The sequence below is a fragment of the Capsicum annuum genome, chromosome 1 (assembly GCF_002878395.1).
Source record: "Capsicum annuum cultivar UCD-10X-F1 chromosome 1, UCD10Xv1.1, whole genome shotgun sequence".
NCBI lineage: Eukaryota > Viridiplantae > Streptophyta > Magnoliopsida > Solanales > Solanaceae > Capsicum > Capsicum annuum.
This window is the reverse complement of record NC_061111.1, coordinates 17,488,762-17,503,623: the sequence shown is the minus strand read 5'-3', so window position 1 is coordinate 17,503,623 and position 14,862 is coordinate 17,488,762. Positions and strand designations below refer to the sequence as shown.

The 14,862-nt window shown below is 34.5% G+C and overlaps 1 protein-coding gene across 2 annotated transcripts; it reads right to left on the bottom strand.

Moving 5' to 3' along the window:
* Positions 1-19: 19 nt before the first annotated feature.
* On the bottom strand, positions 20-7,103 carry LOC107870871 (probable ADP-ribosylation factor GTPase-activating protein AGD8). Of its 2 annotated transcripts, XM_016717559.2 has the most exons (7): positions 6,843-7,103; positions 6,584-6,702; positions 4,201-4,630; positions 3,751-4,017; positions 2,734-2,856; positions 557-655; positions 20-453 (listed from the first exon to the last, which is right to left on the bottom strand). In XM_016717559.2, exons 1-7 carry the CDS (start codon positions 6,909-6,911, stop codon positions 346-348), a joined length of 1,215 nt encoding a protein of 404 aa, XP_016573045.2. In that variant the 5' UTR covers positions 6,912-7,103; the 3' UTR covers positions 20-345. The 2 variants fall into 2 exon arrangements, with proteins under 2 accessions (XP_016573045.2, XP_016573052.2); XM_016717566.2 differs by lacking the exon at positions 20-453 and having other exon boundaries at positions 612-2,350; positions 6,843-7,051.
* Positions 7,104-14,862: the final 7,759 nt, after the last annotated feature.

Here is a 14,862-nt window from a genome sequence, read left to right as displayed (position 1 = left end):
AATGTGCTAGGCCGAAAGAGAAGAGAACTATACTCTTCACAAATAACAAAAAACATAGTTTTTGCTAGATTACAAGTCGGTGATTTCTATTTCAACTCTAACACCACAGAATACATAGCAAAATATTCAACTCACAGACCTCTATGAGCCTTAGGCAGTAAAATGCAACCCCGAAAAGAAAAAATAAGGAAATTTAAAAAGACATCTTTAATCTATAACATAAGATACCAGCTTCTCAAGAGCCTAGAATTCTAGGTATTCCGAAAGAACATCGTATTCTTTTCACCTCTAATATTTAGGTACGGTCATATCCATTTCATTTATAACACACACACTGTCTCCTCCTCACAGGATTCTGTCTTGAAGATCAGACATCAAATTGGATGCTAAGGAGGAAAGTCTCTTCCCGGTTTCTCCAGCAATATTTTTGATTGAGGACATATCTTGTTGTGCCTGGAAAGGCAAAAAAGGAAACATTGGAAAAGAAAATCCAATCAACACCTTCATAGATAAACTGGTGAAAACCAAAGCATCGTGTATCAAACTGCCGATATACCTGGAAAGAGAGTCTATTAATAAGTTCTCCGGCAGTGATATCAAACGCTGCGTTATCATCATGACCAAAGAGGTCAGCACTAGAAATGGCGCTTGAACCCTATGAATATAAAGAGGGAGAAAAAATATGTTTTAGAACCTGAGTTTATTACTTCAGTTTTCAGGTAAACTTCATGTAGCAGTGAAATATCAGTTCTACTATTAGATATCATTTCAATCTAGTTCTAAATATAAGACACCCAAGCAAATTTTGTCAATTATGTATCATAAGCACATTCAGAACCATCGGACAAGCTACAGTAATAATAACCTAATAATAGCTTACTGTTATTCGCTGCACCAAACAATTGGATTATTGACTACGATAATAGCGGAATCTGCTAACACAAAGCAGTTATTAGAAGAATCTATGGGTTGAATATTTTGGCAGTTCATTAGAGGGCTCCACTATTTCTGAGTCATCACAGATGCACTATCTTGATAACTTGTCTGTGACATGATCTGTGAAAGGCTTGTTGAAAGAGAAAATGTAATGGTTCCAAACCTCTTCAACTCCAACCAAAAGTTGGTCCTGAGAAGTCTGTGAAATGTTTTTTTTTGGGTGTGGGTGTGGGTAGGGGGGGGGGGGAAGGAAGTCTGAAATGGAATTTTATTTTTATTTTTTGGAGGGTCAGTCAGTTAAATCAAGGTTAGGACTTTTACATCTCTCTTATTGAATTGAGTAGTTAGTCAACACATAAGAAAGTTCCTTGAGTATGTGAAATATTTTTGTTTTAATCTTCAGTTCCAAATTCTTGTGACATAATTATTAAAAATTAAGAATATTCTATTTAAAAAAATGAATGATTCTCTTGAACTTCTGCACACCCCCTCAAAATTTAGGCAGTGAAGCAACTTGTGTTTGCTTATTCGGAAAACAAGAAATAAGGAAGAGTCGCTGCAATACCAACTAGTTGTCTGAATAGGGTTCCTGGAACAGTGAACAATCACCAGAAAGAAAACCAGAACCAGAATTCCCTAACAAGTCCCAAATAATATGTACAACACTAACTACTCTTTACGCCTCAATCCCAAGCAAGTTGATCAGCTATATGAATTTCAATGTCGCTCCATTTGAGCTCTTCTTAATCCAATATTATTATATAAAAATTTTAAAAAAAATGACTAGAAGTTCTCTGTACAAGTATTACAAAACAAAAACAGGAAGAAAGAAATAACTACACAGAAAGAATTTCATTCTTATTCACCAAAGAAAGTGGCAACTATAATGTACTTGAAAAAGTTAAAATATAGACTGAAAAGCTAGAGAAAAGTTACCAGACAAATGATCAGAAGAAAAAAGAGAAGAGGCCTAAAAGAAGCACATTCTACAGAACTACCAGTGCAAAGAGGCCCTTGCCTGCAAAACAGGTCAGTGAAAAGAGACACACAGCTGGCTGCTGGAATAGACACCGACAAATAGCATCTTGTGTGCATATTACAAAATGGAATCGGGTTAAATTCCTAAACTGGGATTTGGAGGCGGAAACTTTCGTAAGTCCAAACACATCTGCAGGGACCTAGGGAAGAGTTACTGTCAACAAATAAGCATTCACCATATTCAGAACCCAAATCCTGGTTTCTAATAAGTTACTATACTTGGGAAGCTCTCACAGGAAAATTTATTCAGAGATGCTATTCAAGTTAATGCAAATTTTCAAGATAAGAATAGAAGGAAATACCCAGTGAAAAACTCAGGGGTACATACGCTCCTGCGAAGGAGGGATATTTGTCGTAGTTAGGAATGGAGAAGAATCTGGAAAGATAATGAAATTTTTTATATAGGACAGCATTAGAGGCAACTCAAGGATTCAATGCTAACTAAAGCAGTAGGTTCACCTATACAAGGGCATACTATATACTTTCCTTGTCCCAAATTTATTAACCTATAATTATATTGATGATTAAAATATAATTGAGACTCCATTTCAACAAAAAAAATTCATTTCAAAATAATATAATTGTGACTTCTTTAGTCTTGTGGAACATCAAATTTAATTAGTTGACATCAATTCTACCCTAGCTTATAAATTATATTCAATTTTAGTTAAAAAGCAATAATGAAGTCAAATGTCACTCGAAAAGATGGTCAAAATAAGAAACGAAAACTGGTAGGACGTGTGTAATAAGCAATCATACCGAGAATTTCTGTAAAGAAACTGAGGCTTCCATTTCAGCTTTACTCTGATCACCAAAGAATTGAGCAGATGAAATGGATTTGGCATTAGAAAACTTCTTCCTTGCTTCATCAGTTTCCTCAATCTGATTAGAGTAAAATACACACGCAAGGCAAACATATTAATAGATCTCGATAAAGATCAAGAGGCAGAGAGAAGGTAAAACTTCATGTTACACAAACATCACAAGTAAACAACTGACAGATAGATCAGGAGAAAAAGAATTGGGGGAGAAAAGGAGCATAATCACCACTAGAAACATCCAAAACTAATGATACAAAAAGAGAAGCAAGAACTTACTTCTAGGCAGTTTATGAATATTCAAAATGTTTTAACAAGAAACAAACACTAGAAATATACCAGCAACCCTTGGGATGCAGAAATTTACTGGTGAGAAGGTCAGTGGAAAAAGTATACTCTGGAGCGCTTGAGGAATTTCATAATTCATAAATAAAAGTACAAGTTAAGGGAGCATCCAAGCTCCAAAAGAACAGGGTGGTACTTGTTAACGATCCAGGGCGCTCGAAATAGGATGAAAACAAATTTCAAACGGCTTCGCCAATTTCTAAAGAGTTATTCAATCCAAAACTCAAGACCATAATAAGAACCATACGCCATAGCAGTTTTAAGTTGCTCACAATTAATTCCCTTCGTGTGTGCGTCTTAGAGGGTGGCGGCACATATGCACTGCGTAGAACTTGTGCAGGCTTGAATTGTATCAAGTCGGTAACGGATAGACCAAAAGAATAATTGGTGCAGTTAGATCCATAACAGGGAACGTCAGATCAAGATTTCAATGTTCGTAAGGTTTAATACAAATAGAAACCAAAGACAGTCGGAGACACCACAATAATGTCCACCTTTCTCCTTCCATTAAACTTGGCAAATAAACAACATACATGACAAAGATTTCTTTTTGAGAAATCTTTCGAGAAATCATGGATGATCAGAGAAAATAAAAGCTAGGATAAGAACTCACTTGAGCTTTTGAAGAATTGGAACTTGTCTTCTTTGGGAAACCACTATCCATTCCATAATCTGAAAAAAAGCTGGAGGACTTTGGAGGGGCCACATGGTTAAGAACACGAGAGCCTCCAGAACTCGTCTCAGAAGGTTGGACATTGTCTGTGTACTCAAAACGAGACGCGAATGTTGAACCAACAGTTGGTGAATTACTTGCAGCATTGGAGGAGGAGACTTGAACAGGCGGTTCGTCAGGCTTCTGCTCGTAGAGACTTTCACTAGGCTGTACATGGCAAATAGTCAATAGATTGGAAACCAAAAATCAGTAGAACAAACTTGTTAAAACAGCAGGGATATTTCTTCTTTTTTTTCTTTTCGGGGGTGGGTCAAATAAGCATTATGAAGGAATTTCAAAGCATCCAATTTACATATATGCCCGATTCCTCCTTGCAAGTCTAATGTGTACCTTTTTAGTAAGTTTACGAGCTCCGAGTCCACCAGATTTCCCAGCTTTCTTCGCAACTGTAGGTTTCTTAAGAAAGGTGGTAACAGCTTGAGAGGCTTTGGGCAAAGCAGAAACCTCAGGTTTTTCAACCTTCAATGAAGGCGTTTCTTTTGGAGGTTCACTAGTCTTAATATCAGGAATTCCATTAGTAGCCTGTGCACCCTGCGAAGCAACAGGAGATGCTGGCAAAGCTGCTTCCTCTGCAATACTTTTAGCAACTTCTTTTGAGAGTAACTGCCTATACAAGTCAGCAGCCCTTGAGGTATACTTGGCGTCAGTCTTGCCTCCATCATTCCATCCATGCTGCTTGAAGAAAACTTGAGCACGGTTATTTCCACCAAAGCACATCATTCTTAATTGCTCTGGGGACCACGAATCTAAATTTGTCGATCTGCACGACTAAGCTTCTCAGTTGGAAATAATAATAATAATAATAATAATATGACAGGCTACAGCCTACAGTAAAAGATTTATTCTTATTTGACTACATCAACCCCTATTCTCCAACCCTAGTATAGTAAAGAAAAACAGCCTATCATACTGCCACCAACAAATCTAAAATACTAACAGCTAGTCCACTCTTCTCTCTTTCTCTGAAAAGGGTGATAGAAGACTGAAATGGCGGTTGATTTTAATACCACAGTTTATTAACAACAACTACGCCTCAATCCCAATCAAGTTGGGGTCAGCTATATGAATCCTCATTTCTTCATTTAAGCTCATATCATATCATCATAATAATAAATTAAATAAATCTGAAAATAAGTTAAATTATATATAAATAATACTAATAATAATAGAAGTTCCAAAAGAGGACATGAATTGACATCTCCTTGCCACATCACTCACTGAGCCAACAAGACAGCAAAGATGCTCAAAATCTTAATTCCCCACGGCCATCATAATCTGGACAGGCAGACTTGCCACAAGACCCACAACAGAAGTTCACATGTGAAAGGGGTCGTTTTGGCAATGTTGGAATTGTGAGAAATGAGAATGGGCACCAAATTAGCTCAGTTTTTATGGAAGAGCGCAAAAACAAGCAAGACTATATCAAAACATTCCAAATTTCCCCGGGTATTTGGATGTACTCTCCAGGAGACACTACATTTTCTACTCCATTTTGCCTAGTAATATCCTTTCCTTTCCTCCAGCCTTATAATCTAACAGTTTTTAACTTTACCACTGAAAGGAACTACGGCCCATTTTGATAAAAGATAAGGTATTGTATTAAAATTGAATAAGCACCATGCTAGAGCGTCAAATGTAGTTACAACTTACGAGTTGTGCAATTCCTCTCTCATGTCTAACAAGAAATCAGAATCCCATAGAATACAAGTTTGCACCAAAAAAACTAGCAAAGAAAACGCTCTAACTTATGGCTGAGCATATTTTGCTAGATGCCTTCATAGATTCTGCTGTTCCTTTCTTTCCACACAGTCCACCAGATAGCTTGGGGTATGGTGTTCCAGATTTTGAGGGATTCTCCGGGGAGACCATTTCTATTAGAAAGTAAGAAAGCACACACACACACACACACACTACAAACCGCCCTTATTAGTCTCAGTTTATTATCATCAATTCTTAATTGTACAATGATAATAAATATCCTGATCTAAATCGCTTTCTGCATCAACAACCTTGCCCCCTACCACCTATAAGCCTGTCTATTAAACTATCAATAGGCCTTTTGACTATCATCATGGCATATACCGTAATTTGCTCCAAAAACTCATCTTCGTGCTCAACCAATAGCATCAGCCAGTCAGTTTGCTTGTTCTCCCTTTTTTTTCTTGTCCAACCAAAATGGAAATGAACCGAAACCCATAGGAGTGAAATAAAATAAGAAAACTCATAAGGTCGACATACTGTGATTTCATTGGTAGCTGCCTGTATGGTTTTGACCAATTTAATTTTTAGTCCAAGTAAATCTTTGCATCAGAAACTAACTAGGTGTACAAGAATACCACCACCAATTTAATCTAAAACTAAGATTCTCCACAGCTACTCAACAAAATCCGTCATCTTCCAACATTTCTTCACATAATTCTACAACACGAGAATTCAATATCTATCAAAAACCACAAATATCGTGTTATAAGCCATGCTGCTCGGACTCTCCAAAAATGTTGTCACACCCTTGTCGGATTCTCCAAAATGCACTATCTTTTGAAGAGTCCGAAACAAAATAGGTTATAAGTTTTTCACTAGTGTCTAACTTACACCAAAGTTACAATTTTTAACATATTATCACTAAAAATTCAGCCATATTAAACCGTACCAAGCAAAAATCAGCTCATTTAGCCAAAATAATAGCTATAAAACGAAAAGAAAAAAAGGTTACCGAACAAAACTAATGTGAACGCCAAGGCTGCGATGAACAGCGGAGCAATCAATACACAAGAAGATCCCATACGTCACCGATGCCCAATTTGGATTCTTAGCATTGCAATCGAAGCACATCTAACAAAATAAATCAAAAATTTGGAATTAAAAATCATGTAGAAAATCAACCAAAATTAACGGATCTAAAACAGATCTCCAGAAATTTTCAATGTAATCAAACAAAAAAATCAACAAAATATAAATATATAAGTGGAAACCTTATTTTCAGGCTTGGATTTGAGCTTCCGAAAAACAGCGTTTTTATCGCTGAAGTTCTCGGAAGCCATGGCTATACAGAAATGGAAAATTCTTCAACTTCTAAAATGGGAGATTTTGATAGAGAGAAATGGTAGTAAAAACAGGAATATATGTATTTGTTGTTAAACCGCTAATCTGATAAATATTACTATAAATTACATTACTCTTTTCATTTTTTAGTATAGTAGCTATTTTTGTGATTTATTTTTCGGAAACAATCTCATTTGGTCCCTCGGTTGTTTTTTCTAGTCAAAGGTAACCTTCTTTTTTGGTCCATTATTCTTTCAATATAATAAATTTAATATTTAAAAAAATATATTAGTTAAACAAAAAAGATAGTCCAATGCACTAAAACTATCACTATGTGCGATATCCAAAAAAGGATCCCACCACAAGAGTATATCGTACGCAGCTTTACCTTACATACATTTCTGCCAGAGGTTGTTTCCAACTTAAATCCGTGACCGTCTGGTCATATGACAGCAATTTTATTAGTTACTCCAAGGCTCCCCTTCCATATTAGTTAAACAATAAATTATATTTAATTTTAAAAATAAAATAAATAAAAATAATTAAATCATTCATTAATTTTATAAATTAAACCATTATTATTGGACATTTCAAAAAAAAATTAGACAAATAAAAATAGAAGGAGGAATACTATTTCAATAATAATATACCTAGTGAATCCTACAAGTTCATGATTTGGGTAAAATTAAATCAACTCAATAATTTTATTTTATTTGGCTTATTTTTATATTTTTAAAAATTAATAATACTTGATTTGATTTTAATTTTGCAAAAAAAATCCAAAGAAATAACCCGACTGACAAATTATATATACATAATATATTATTCTTTTGAATAATTTAAAATTATACATATACATAATAAATAATTTTTGTTAAATATGCATTATTTTATTGTTTTATGTGGTAATCTCAAAATTTATTTTCCTTTTAAAATGAATAGTCATCTTTTTGTCTTTTGAATGAATTGTTTCTTTTATTTTTTGTGTATGAATAATAATTGAACCCAAACATATAAATATATGTTAGATTTAGTTTAATTGTAATAATTTAATATTTAATTATATTAATTTGATTTTGAGACTCAAATCGATGAACACCCTAAGCGATGTTTCTTGAGTACGGATTGCGAGTTAGAAAAATAAAGCATTTTGTTAGTTGTGCAATGAAAAAAAATCACACATAATTTTTTCTATTCAACTATGCATTTAAAATAATAGAATTTATATAAAGTATATTTGTTAGTCATTAATCAATGCATAATAATTTATCTATTATCAATTATTGCATCAAATCACTATTATTAAACATCATATAAGTAATATTTGAATTATATTAAACGTGCTGATTTCACACTTATAAGTTAAAACATCTTGTTATTTCAAGTGTAAAATCAGAAATGTGTTAAATTTGCAAGTGGAAGGATTAAAAGCACACAACTCTATAATTGAGCACAGAAATGTGTTACTCCCGCCTTCTATTTTTATTTATCATATAAAAATAGATATTCAATAATATTTATCTAATTTAAAAAATTAATAAATAATATATTAATTACATTCAAAGAATAGTGTGATACATTATTTTTGTTATTTACTGTTTTTTAATTTACATATCAAATTAATAATAAACGAGTATTGTTAGACGAAGTTATTATCTTTGTTATCATAAAATGACATATATACCCCGACATGCATGACTTGTAGGAGCCTGGTGGTTTCATTTTCAACCACCTGGTAGTTCTTTGAGGTAGACAGCTTACTAGAGTTCCAACAGCATATATGCCAAGTTGTTCTTTTTCCCTTTCGAGTATTTTTGAAGAAAAATGTGTTTTGGCCCAGAATCATGCTTCACACTAATCACGGAGAGAATATTTTAGTAATACATTTGGGGTGCATGTGGTATTTTAGATTTTATCATGTTTGGTTTTGTTTTTTTTAAGAAAATAAGGTAGAAAAAATGTACTTACTCTTGTGAAAGCAGAGGAACAAGTTCCGACGTTCCACTCGAATTTATCCTTCAACATATCTCATCCCACCCACCCACCCCACCCCTCCTTCTCTAATAACCAATATTTTCTATGTTAATTCAATAAACTTCTTTTTTACTAGGATAAAAGCTAGGGTCATAAGGGTTCCATTTTCATCAAAAAAAAAATAAAAAGTATATTGTATATATATACTAACTTTAGCCCTCTGATTCAGAGTTCATGCTTAAATTATATTTTAAGATCTTACTGAAAATTTCGCCAGCATGTCATATCATTAAAACCAACATAAAATGAACTGTGCAAAGAAGACAAACAAACAACTTAAAATAAGACAAAACAAAAAAGACACCACATTTCACTAAAAGAAAAGATAGAAGGGTTTAAACAAAAATGACAAAGAAACAAAACAAGACAGATTCTAAACTATAACCCTAAAATAATTCGAAAAATAGAAAGGAAAATAAAACAAACCACCAATGTTTGCATATCTGAGTGACTAGAGCTTCCACCGCTGTCCAACACATTTCCTTGAACAAATAAGTTTTGGATCCCCATGATTAACTCATTATTTTCCACGTATTATGCATTATCGTGTGTTGTTGAAGGATTTCGTGTGACGCTCATAGTGTCAATGTTTTGCAATACAATCAATTTTTCTTAAATCAACCTTTCTATTTCTCTTTTCAAAGCACGACAATCCTCAATACTGTGATCCTGAACATCAGAATGATATGCTCATCGTACATGAGGATCAAAATTTCTTAAATTTGGGTCAGGAGTATACCCAATGAGAGGAGTGATCATGCCCTATTGTACTAATCTCTGGAACAGACTGACATACGATTCTTCAATTGGCGTGAAACTATCCCTAGGCTTCTTTCTCTTTTCATTGTTTGACGTGGATCGAACATCGGGCCTAGAAGGGCTTTGATATGTTTGTGGAGTTGGATGATGACTTTGAGGAGTTGGTGCGCGCCATTATGAGTAAGAAGACGGTTGAACATATGGTTGTGCACCATATACTGGGTATGGAGGTAGGGAAATGAAATATAATGGATTTTGGGAGTGATTCTATGGAGCTTGGTTGTGAACTTGGGCTTGAAACTAAGGGTAACGACGACGTGGTCTTCTTGGACGTGCCCGTTGTACAACTACAATAGCAGTTGCTTCTTCCTCATTCTTTTTCCCTCCTGTTTACCTTAATTGATTACAATATCATCCCAAATATTTCATGGAATCCTTAGGTCCATTATGCTCCTCAAATATCGATATCTCAAAGCTTGAAGGAAGGTTAACATTTAAAGACATGTCCCAATCTTTATATACAACATCTTTTTTACCCGCAAGTCCTGGGAAACTTTTCATAGCAATTTCTGTACTCTTCATTTTTCTAACTATTTTCTCTGACTTTTCTGACACGCTGGGCTTCTTGTTAAGAAATTTTTGTGGTTTGATTAACTTAAAAGTAGACTCAGAAGTATAGCAATGGTTATCAAGAGTATTGAAAGAGGGTTCACTAGCAATATGAGAAAGAATAATCGTTGGGCGGATAGCCAACATGGAAGCTTTAGTAGAGGATTGAGCAACAAAATCACAGACGACAGGTGGTGCTGCCCATGTGATAGAATTACACCAAAGAGAATTGGGATATTTTTGGCTTGGAGTGAATTCTGAGGCATGTTGTGGTGCATCAACAATAGCAGAAAACTGACCTTGCAATTTTGGCTAAAAACTTATGGTATTTGTGGGATTAATAGTGGGAAATGGAGGAGGAGACAACCCACTGGCCCAAAGTCGGTGCATTTTTGTCATTTGTTGCCTTAATCTCAAAATTTCTTGCTTTAAACTCTCATTTTCCCAACTCTTTGTCTGATCCATAATGTCACTCTCCATATCATTGTTGGACATGACTAACTCTTCCTTATACTTGATGTTATGTGAAGGACCAACTAGAATGCCACAAACTAACCACCTTGAACTAACTGAACAAGAGATAACAAATGAGTTAGAGTTCAACACTTTTTTTCAAAACCTTTTTATTCCTTTTATGAAAAGATCATGAACCCAAGAAGGGTGTCTATGTATCTCACTCCCGAAAGAGGAGAATCAGGTGTGCGTAGTTCGTGAAGTTTGGCCAAAGATGGCCAATCAAACTCTCTTTATTTTTCTTTTTCTTTTTCTTGAAACTTTAAGAAAAAAAGAAAATAACAAATTGACGAAACTCTTTTTGAATTTTTTTCAGCTTTAAAATTCCTATACAAAATGAAACCTATGATTATAAAAGAAAAATCTTTTGAGTTTTTGATTTTGAATTTCATACCAAAATGAAACTTGAACCTATTAAAGAAAAATATTTTTGTAGTTTTCTTTTAAAGATGTATATGAAACACCCACTCTAAATTAAGAGTGAAGAAAATCTTTTTTGAATTTTTGAAATAAGATCACCGAATTCTAGAAGGGTTGCCTACATGTCTCACTCCCGAGAGAGAAAAATCAGGTGTGCGTAGTTCGTCCAGATTGAACTATTAAGGATTAAATAACAAACTAAACCCTGACTTAAGAGATACAACCAAAGACAGACGATGAAAAAATGTCAATAAAATCTTTTTAGGGTTTTTAATTCGACACTTCACATAAAACTGACACCAACAACTACGAAAGAAACTTTTTTTGGTATTTTCATTATAAGAGATGTACAAAATTTCTACCATCTTTTTTTGAATTTTTCGTTTATAAAAAGCTACTATAGAACAAAATTTTTTTTACAATTTTCGAATTATGAATGCTTACTAAAGGAAATAAAAGAAAATTCTTTTTGATATTTTTATTTTTTGAGAAATGAATGCAAAAGGTAAAAAATCTTTTTGAATTTTTTGACTGTGGAAAACAAAAGGCATATAGAACTCTAAAAACTACGAAACTCTTTTTTTTTCAAACTTTTCCTTGCCTACACACTTCTTTTTAATTATAGCACATGTTTTCCCCAAATCAGCCCGTCAAATAACCATGTTACCCTCAAAGATGCAACAATTAGCGCGTAAGGATGCTTTAGAGGTGAGTCTCCTACAAAGGACACTTTCTTTTAATTCTAGCACATGTTTTTCCCAAATCAGCGCATCAAATGACCATGTTACCCTCAAAGATTCAACAATTAGCGCGTAAGGATGCTTTAGAGGTGAGTCTCCTATAAAGGACTAAGTGAGTCCTTCTAGGTGTTAATATGATGCAGATAAGCATGGCCTAAAGGCTGACCTAGGCTGGGTCCACTAACAAGGCTGTTTGGGGGAGCGTATGATCGATAGTGGCCATTACAGCTCTCCAACTACTCCATACACCCTACGCCCCCCTCCTAAAATAAGAGTGACTCAATTAGAGGTCGTGTACACGCGTGTACTATGGGACTTGTTGCGAAAAAATGACTCGGGGTAATACACATGATGCCAGGTATAAAGCGGTAACACATAGGAGAAAAAACTGTAAACAAAGATCACGTAAGCATCCAATAATGATAAGATAATAACACAAACGATAACACAAACAAAATTTCTATACACTTATAGTGTCAAACTAAGCCGATACAACTCAAAAAATAAGTTCGAATTTTGAAAAATCTCCAGCAGAGTCGCCAGAACTGTCACACCCCTTTTTTACCAAAAAGATATGATTTTAAGTTTGAAAGGAGTTTCTATTATTAAGTGACAAAAAAGGAAATAATTTGTTCCGAATAGGACTTTTAACAGTTAAAACTCAGAGTCGCCACTTGGCATAAATCGGGTGTACCAAGTCATCTTTGGAAATCTTTTTTCAAAATGATTTGACTCTTTAAAATTGGTCCACGAACAGAGATTCCGATTAAGGAATTCTGTTGACCAGGGAAAAGGTGTTAAGCACCCCTCGATCCCATGGTTCGACCACGGTCGCTTTGTGGAGTATATTGGTTAGTACGACACTATGAATGTATAAATCATATAACACACACAAAATAATCAATCAGACAAATAAAACAAAATAAGTCAAAAAATATAGTGTCTCATCCAATTATTACAGCCCAAAAAATAAAAAATACTAAAATAAACCTATACTAATCTATACTAACCCTGAACTATGCTCTACCCGACACCTCGGGCTTTCATCAAACGTTCTTCGCATACAAGATACTTCGGGGCATTCCTTGATGAATAAATACAAATGGCCTCGGGGCATTCCCTAGCTAAATGAATACATTTTTTAACGAGAGAAAATCAAAACCATTCAACAAATATTTCAAATATTCAACAATTCGTAATCCCTAAGTTTTGCTACCCAATCTACCGTTTGCCTATCGATGCCCGGCCTAAGATATGATACTATCAAGTTCGATGAAATTAACATTCATTTCAAATCAAACAAACAAATTAATCAACACAAGCCGATATTCACTTTTACGGATTTTCAATCCCTACCCCCAAATTGTTTTTCAACAGAAATTTCTTATACGAGATATGGTTATCCAAACCATACTAACATCAAATTCATACCACAATCAATTATTCATAACAAGTAACATTAACGTCAACAAAATCACCCAATTATCTTTATCCAACATATAATCATAAAATCAATTCCCCAAATTTAAGATAAAATAAAGAGAGAGAGTTGAAGAATTAGACCTCCATTGTCGATTTCAACATACCGAAGATAGAACTGCACCCGAAAAACCTCGATTCAAACCTTGACCAACAAACCCACAACACGAACGAACCCAACAATATGAAATAACCACCACCCAACTGACCCATTTCTATTTGGTCGTTTTCCGATGAAATTTTGTTGAAAACCAATTGAAGTGGGTCATTTTGTTGATTCAGTCGCCGACTTTGCTATTTCCGGCGAGATTTGAGCCAAAAATGGGAAGGGATTGACTGTCGACGTGAGTTCGGATTGGAATGGTGGGTTTTACTGTTTCACTTTACCGGTGCTCCGATGAGCTCAACAATGATAAATATTAGGTAAAAATGACAATCGTGACGTTTTTCAATGAGAACTCGCCGGAAAAATCTCTCTCGCCCTTTTCTGTCTCTATTTCTCTAAAATTTTTTTCTTTCACTGTCTACTCTCCCCGTCTCCGATCTCGATTTACTTCATTTTTTGTGTGTGTTTAGTGTTGTGTGTTTTTGGTTTATGAGTATGTGTACGCATATTTGGTGAACTATGTGTGTATATGCGATAGTGTATGTATGGTGAGAGTGACATTTGTAGGTCTGTGTATTGTTGGGAGTGTGAGGTGTGTGATGTGTTGTGTGTTGATGGAAGTGTATATATGTGTTAGTATGTGTATTATGCCTATGAATTCCATAAAAGTTGTGTGAGTGTGAATATCTGTGTGTGGAGTGTGTCTGTGTGAATGAATTGTAGTATGTGTATTATGGGAATTCCAGTGAGGAGAAATGGGTAGGGTAGGGGGTAGGGGGTGGGGTAGAAAGTTAGGTTGTTGTTTTTGTTAGGGTGATGAGTCAATTTTTAAATGGAGAGGTTGTAAATTTGTTAAAAATTTGTTATTTTTTATATTTTTGTGAAGGATTAATCATATGGGGGTAAGATACATGGTAAGGCGGGTTAAATGGATAAATTCGGCTTTCGGAAGGGACAAAATTTCGTGTCTGCAGTTGTGATGGTGGACCAATGGTTTGAATTCACCAAAAAATGGAGAAAAGAGGGTTGACAGCTGGTGGATACATATGATTTTGTGTTTCTCAGATACACCCCAAATTTGACTTGTGTATCCAGGATAATTACTTCGATGTATTGTAATTAGGAATCAAATCTCCTTTATTTTCGTTATTTGCTTCTTAACCCTTTTGTAAAAAGAAAAGGACATACATAGCACTTCAGATGAAACCATTGACACGAAAATGACCATTGAATTTTAATTTTATTTTATAGCCATTTATATACGACACTAATACAAATTTGATACATATC

What these genes read in the sequence shown, in the direction of transcription:
- LOC107870871 (XM_016717559.2), bottom strand. Translation starts at nt 6,911, where the DNA reads ATGGCTTCCGAGAACTTCAGCGATAAAAACGCTGTTTTTCGGAAGCTC. An exon ending in GTTCACATTAGTTTTGTTCG is followed by an intron (nt 4,631 to 6,583) that starts GTAACCTTTTTT and finishes TTAGTCGTGCAG; the next exon opens with ATCGACAAATTTAGATTCGT. An exon ending in TTTCTTTACAGAAATTCTCG is followed by an intron (nt 656 to 2,733) that starts GTATGATTGCTT and finishes TTATATTCATAG; the next exon opens with GGTTCAAGCGCCATTTCTAG.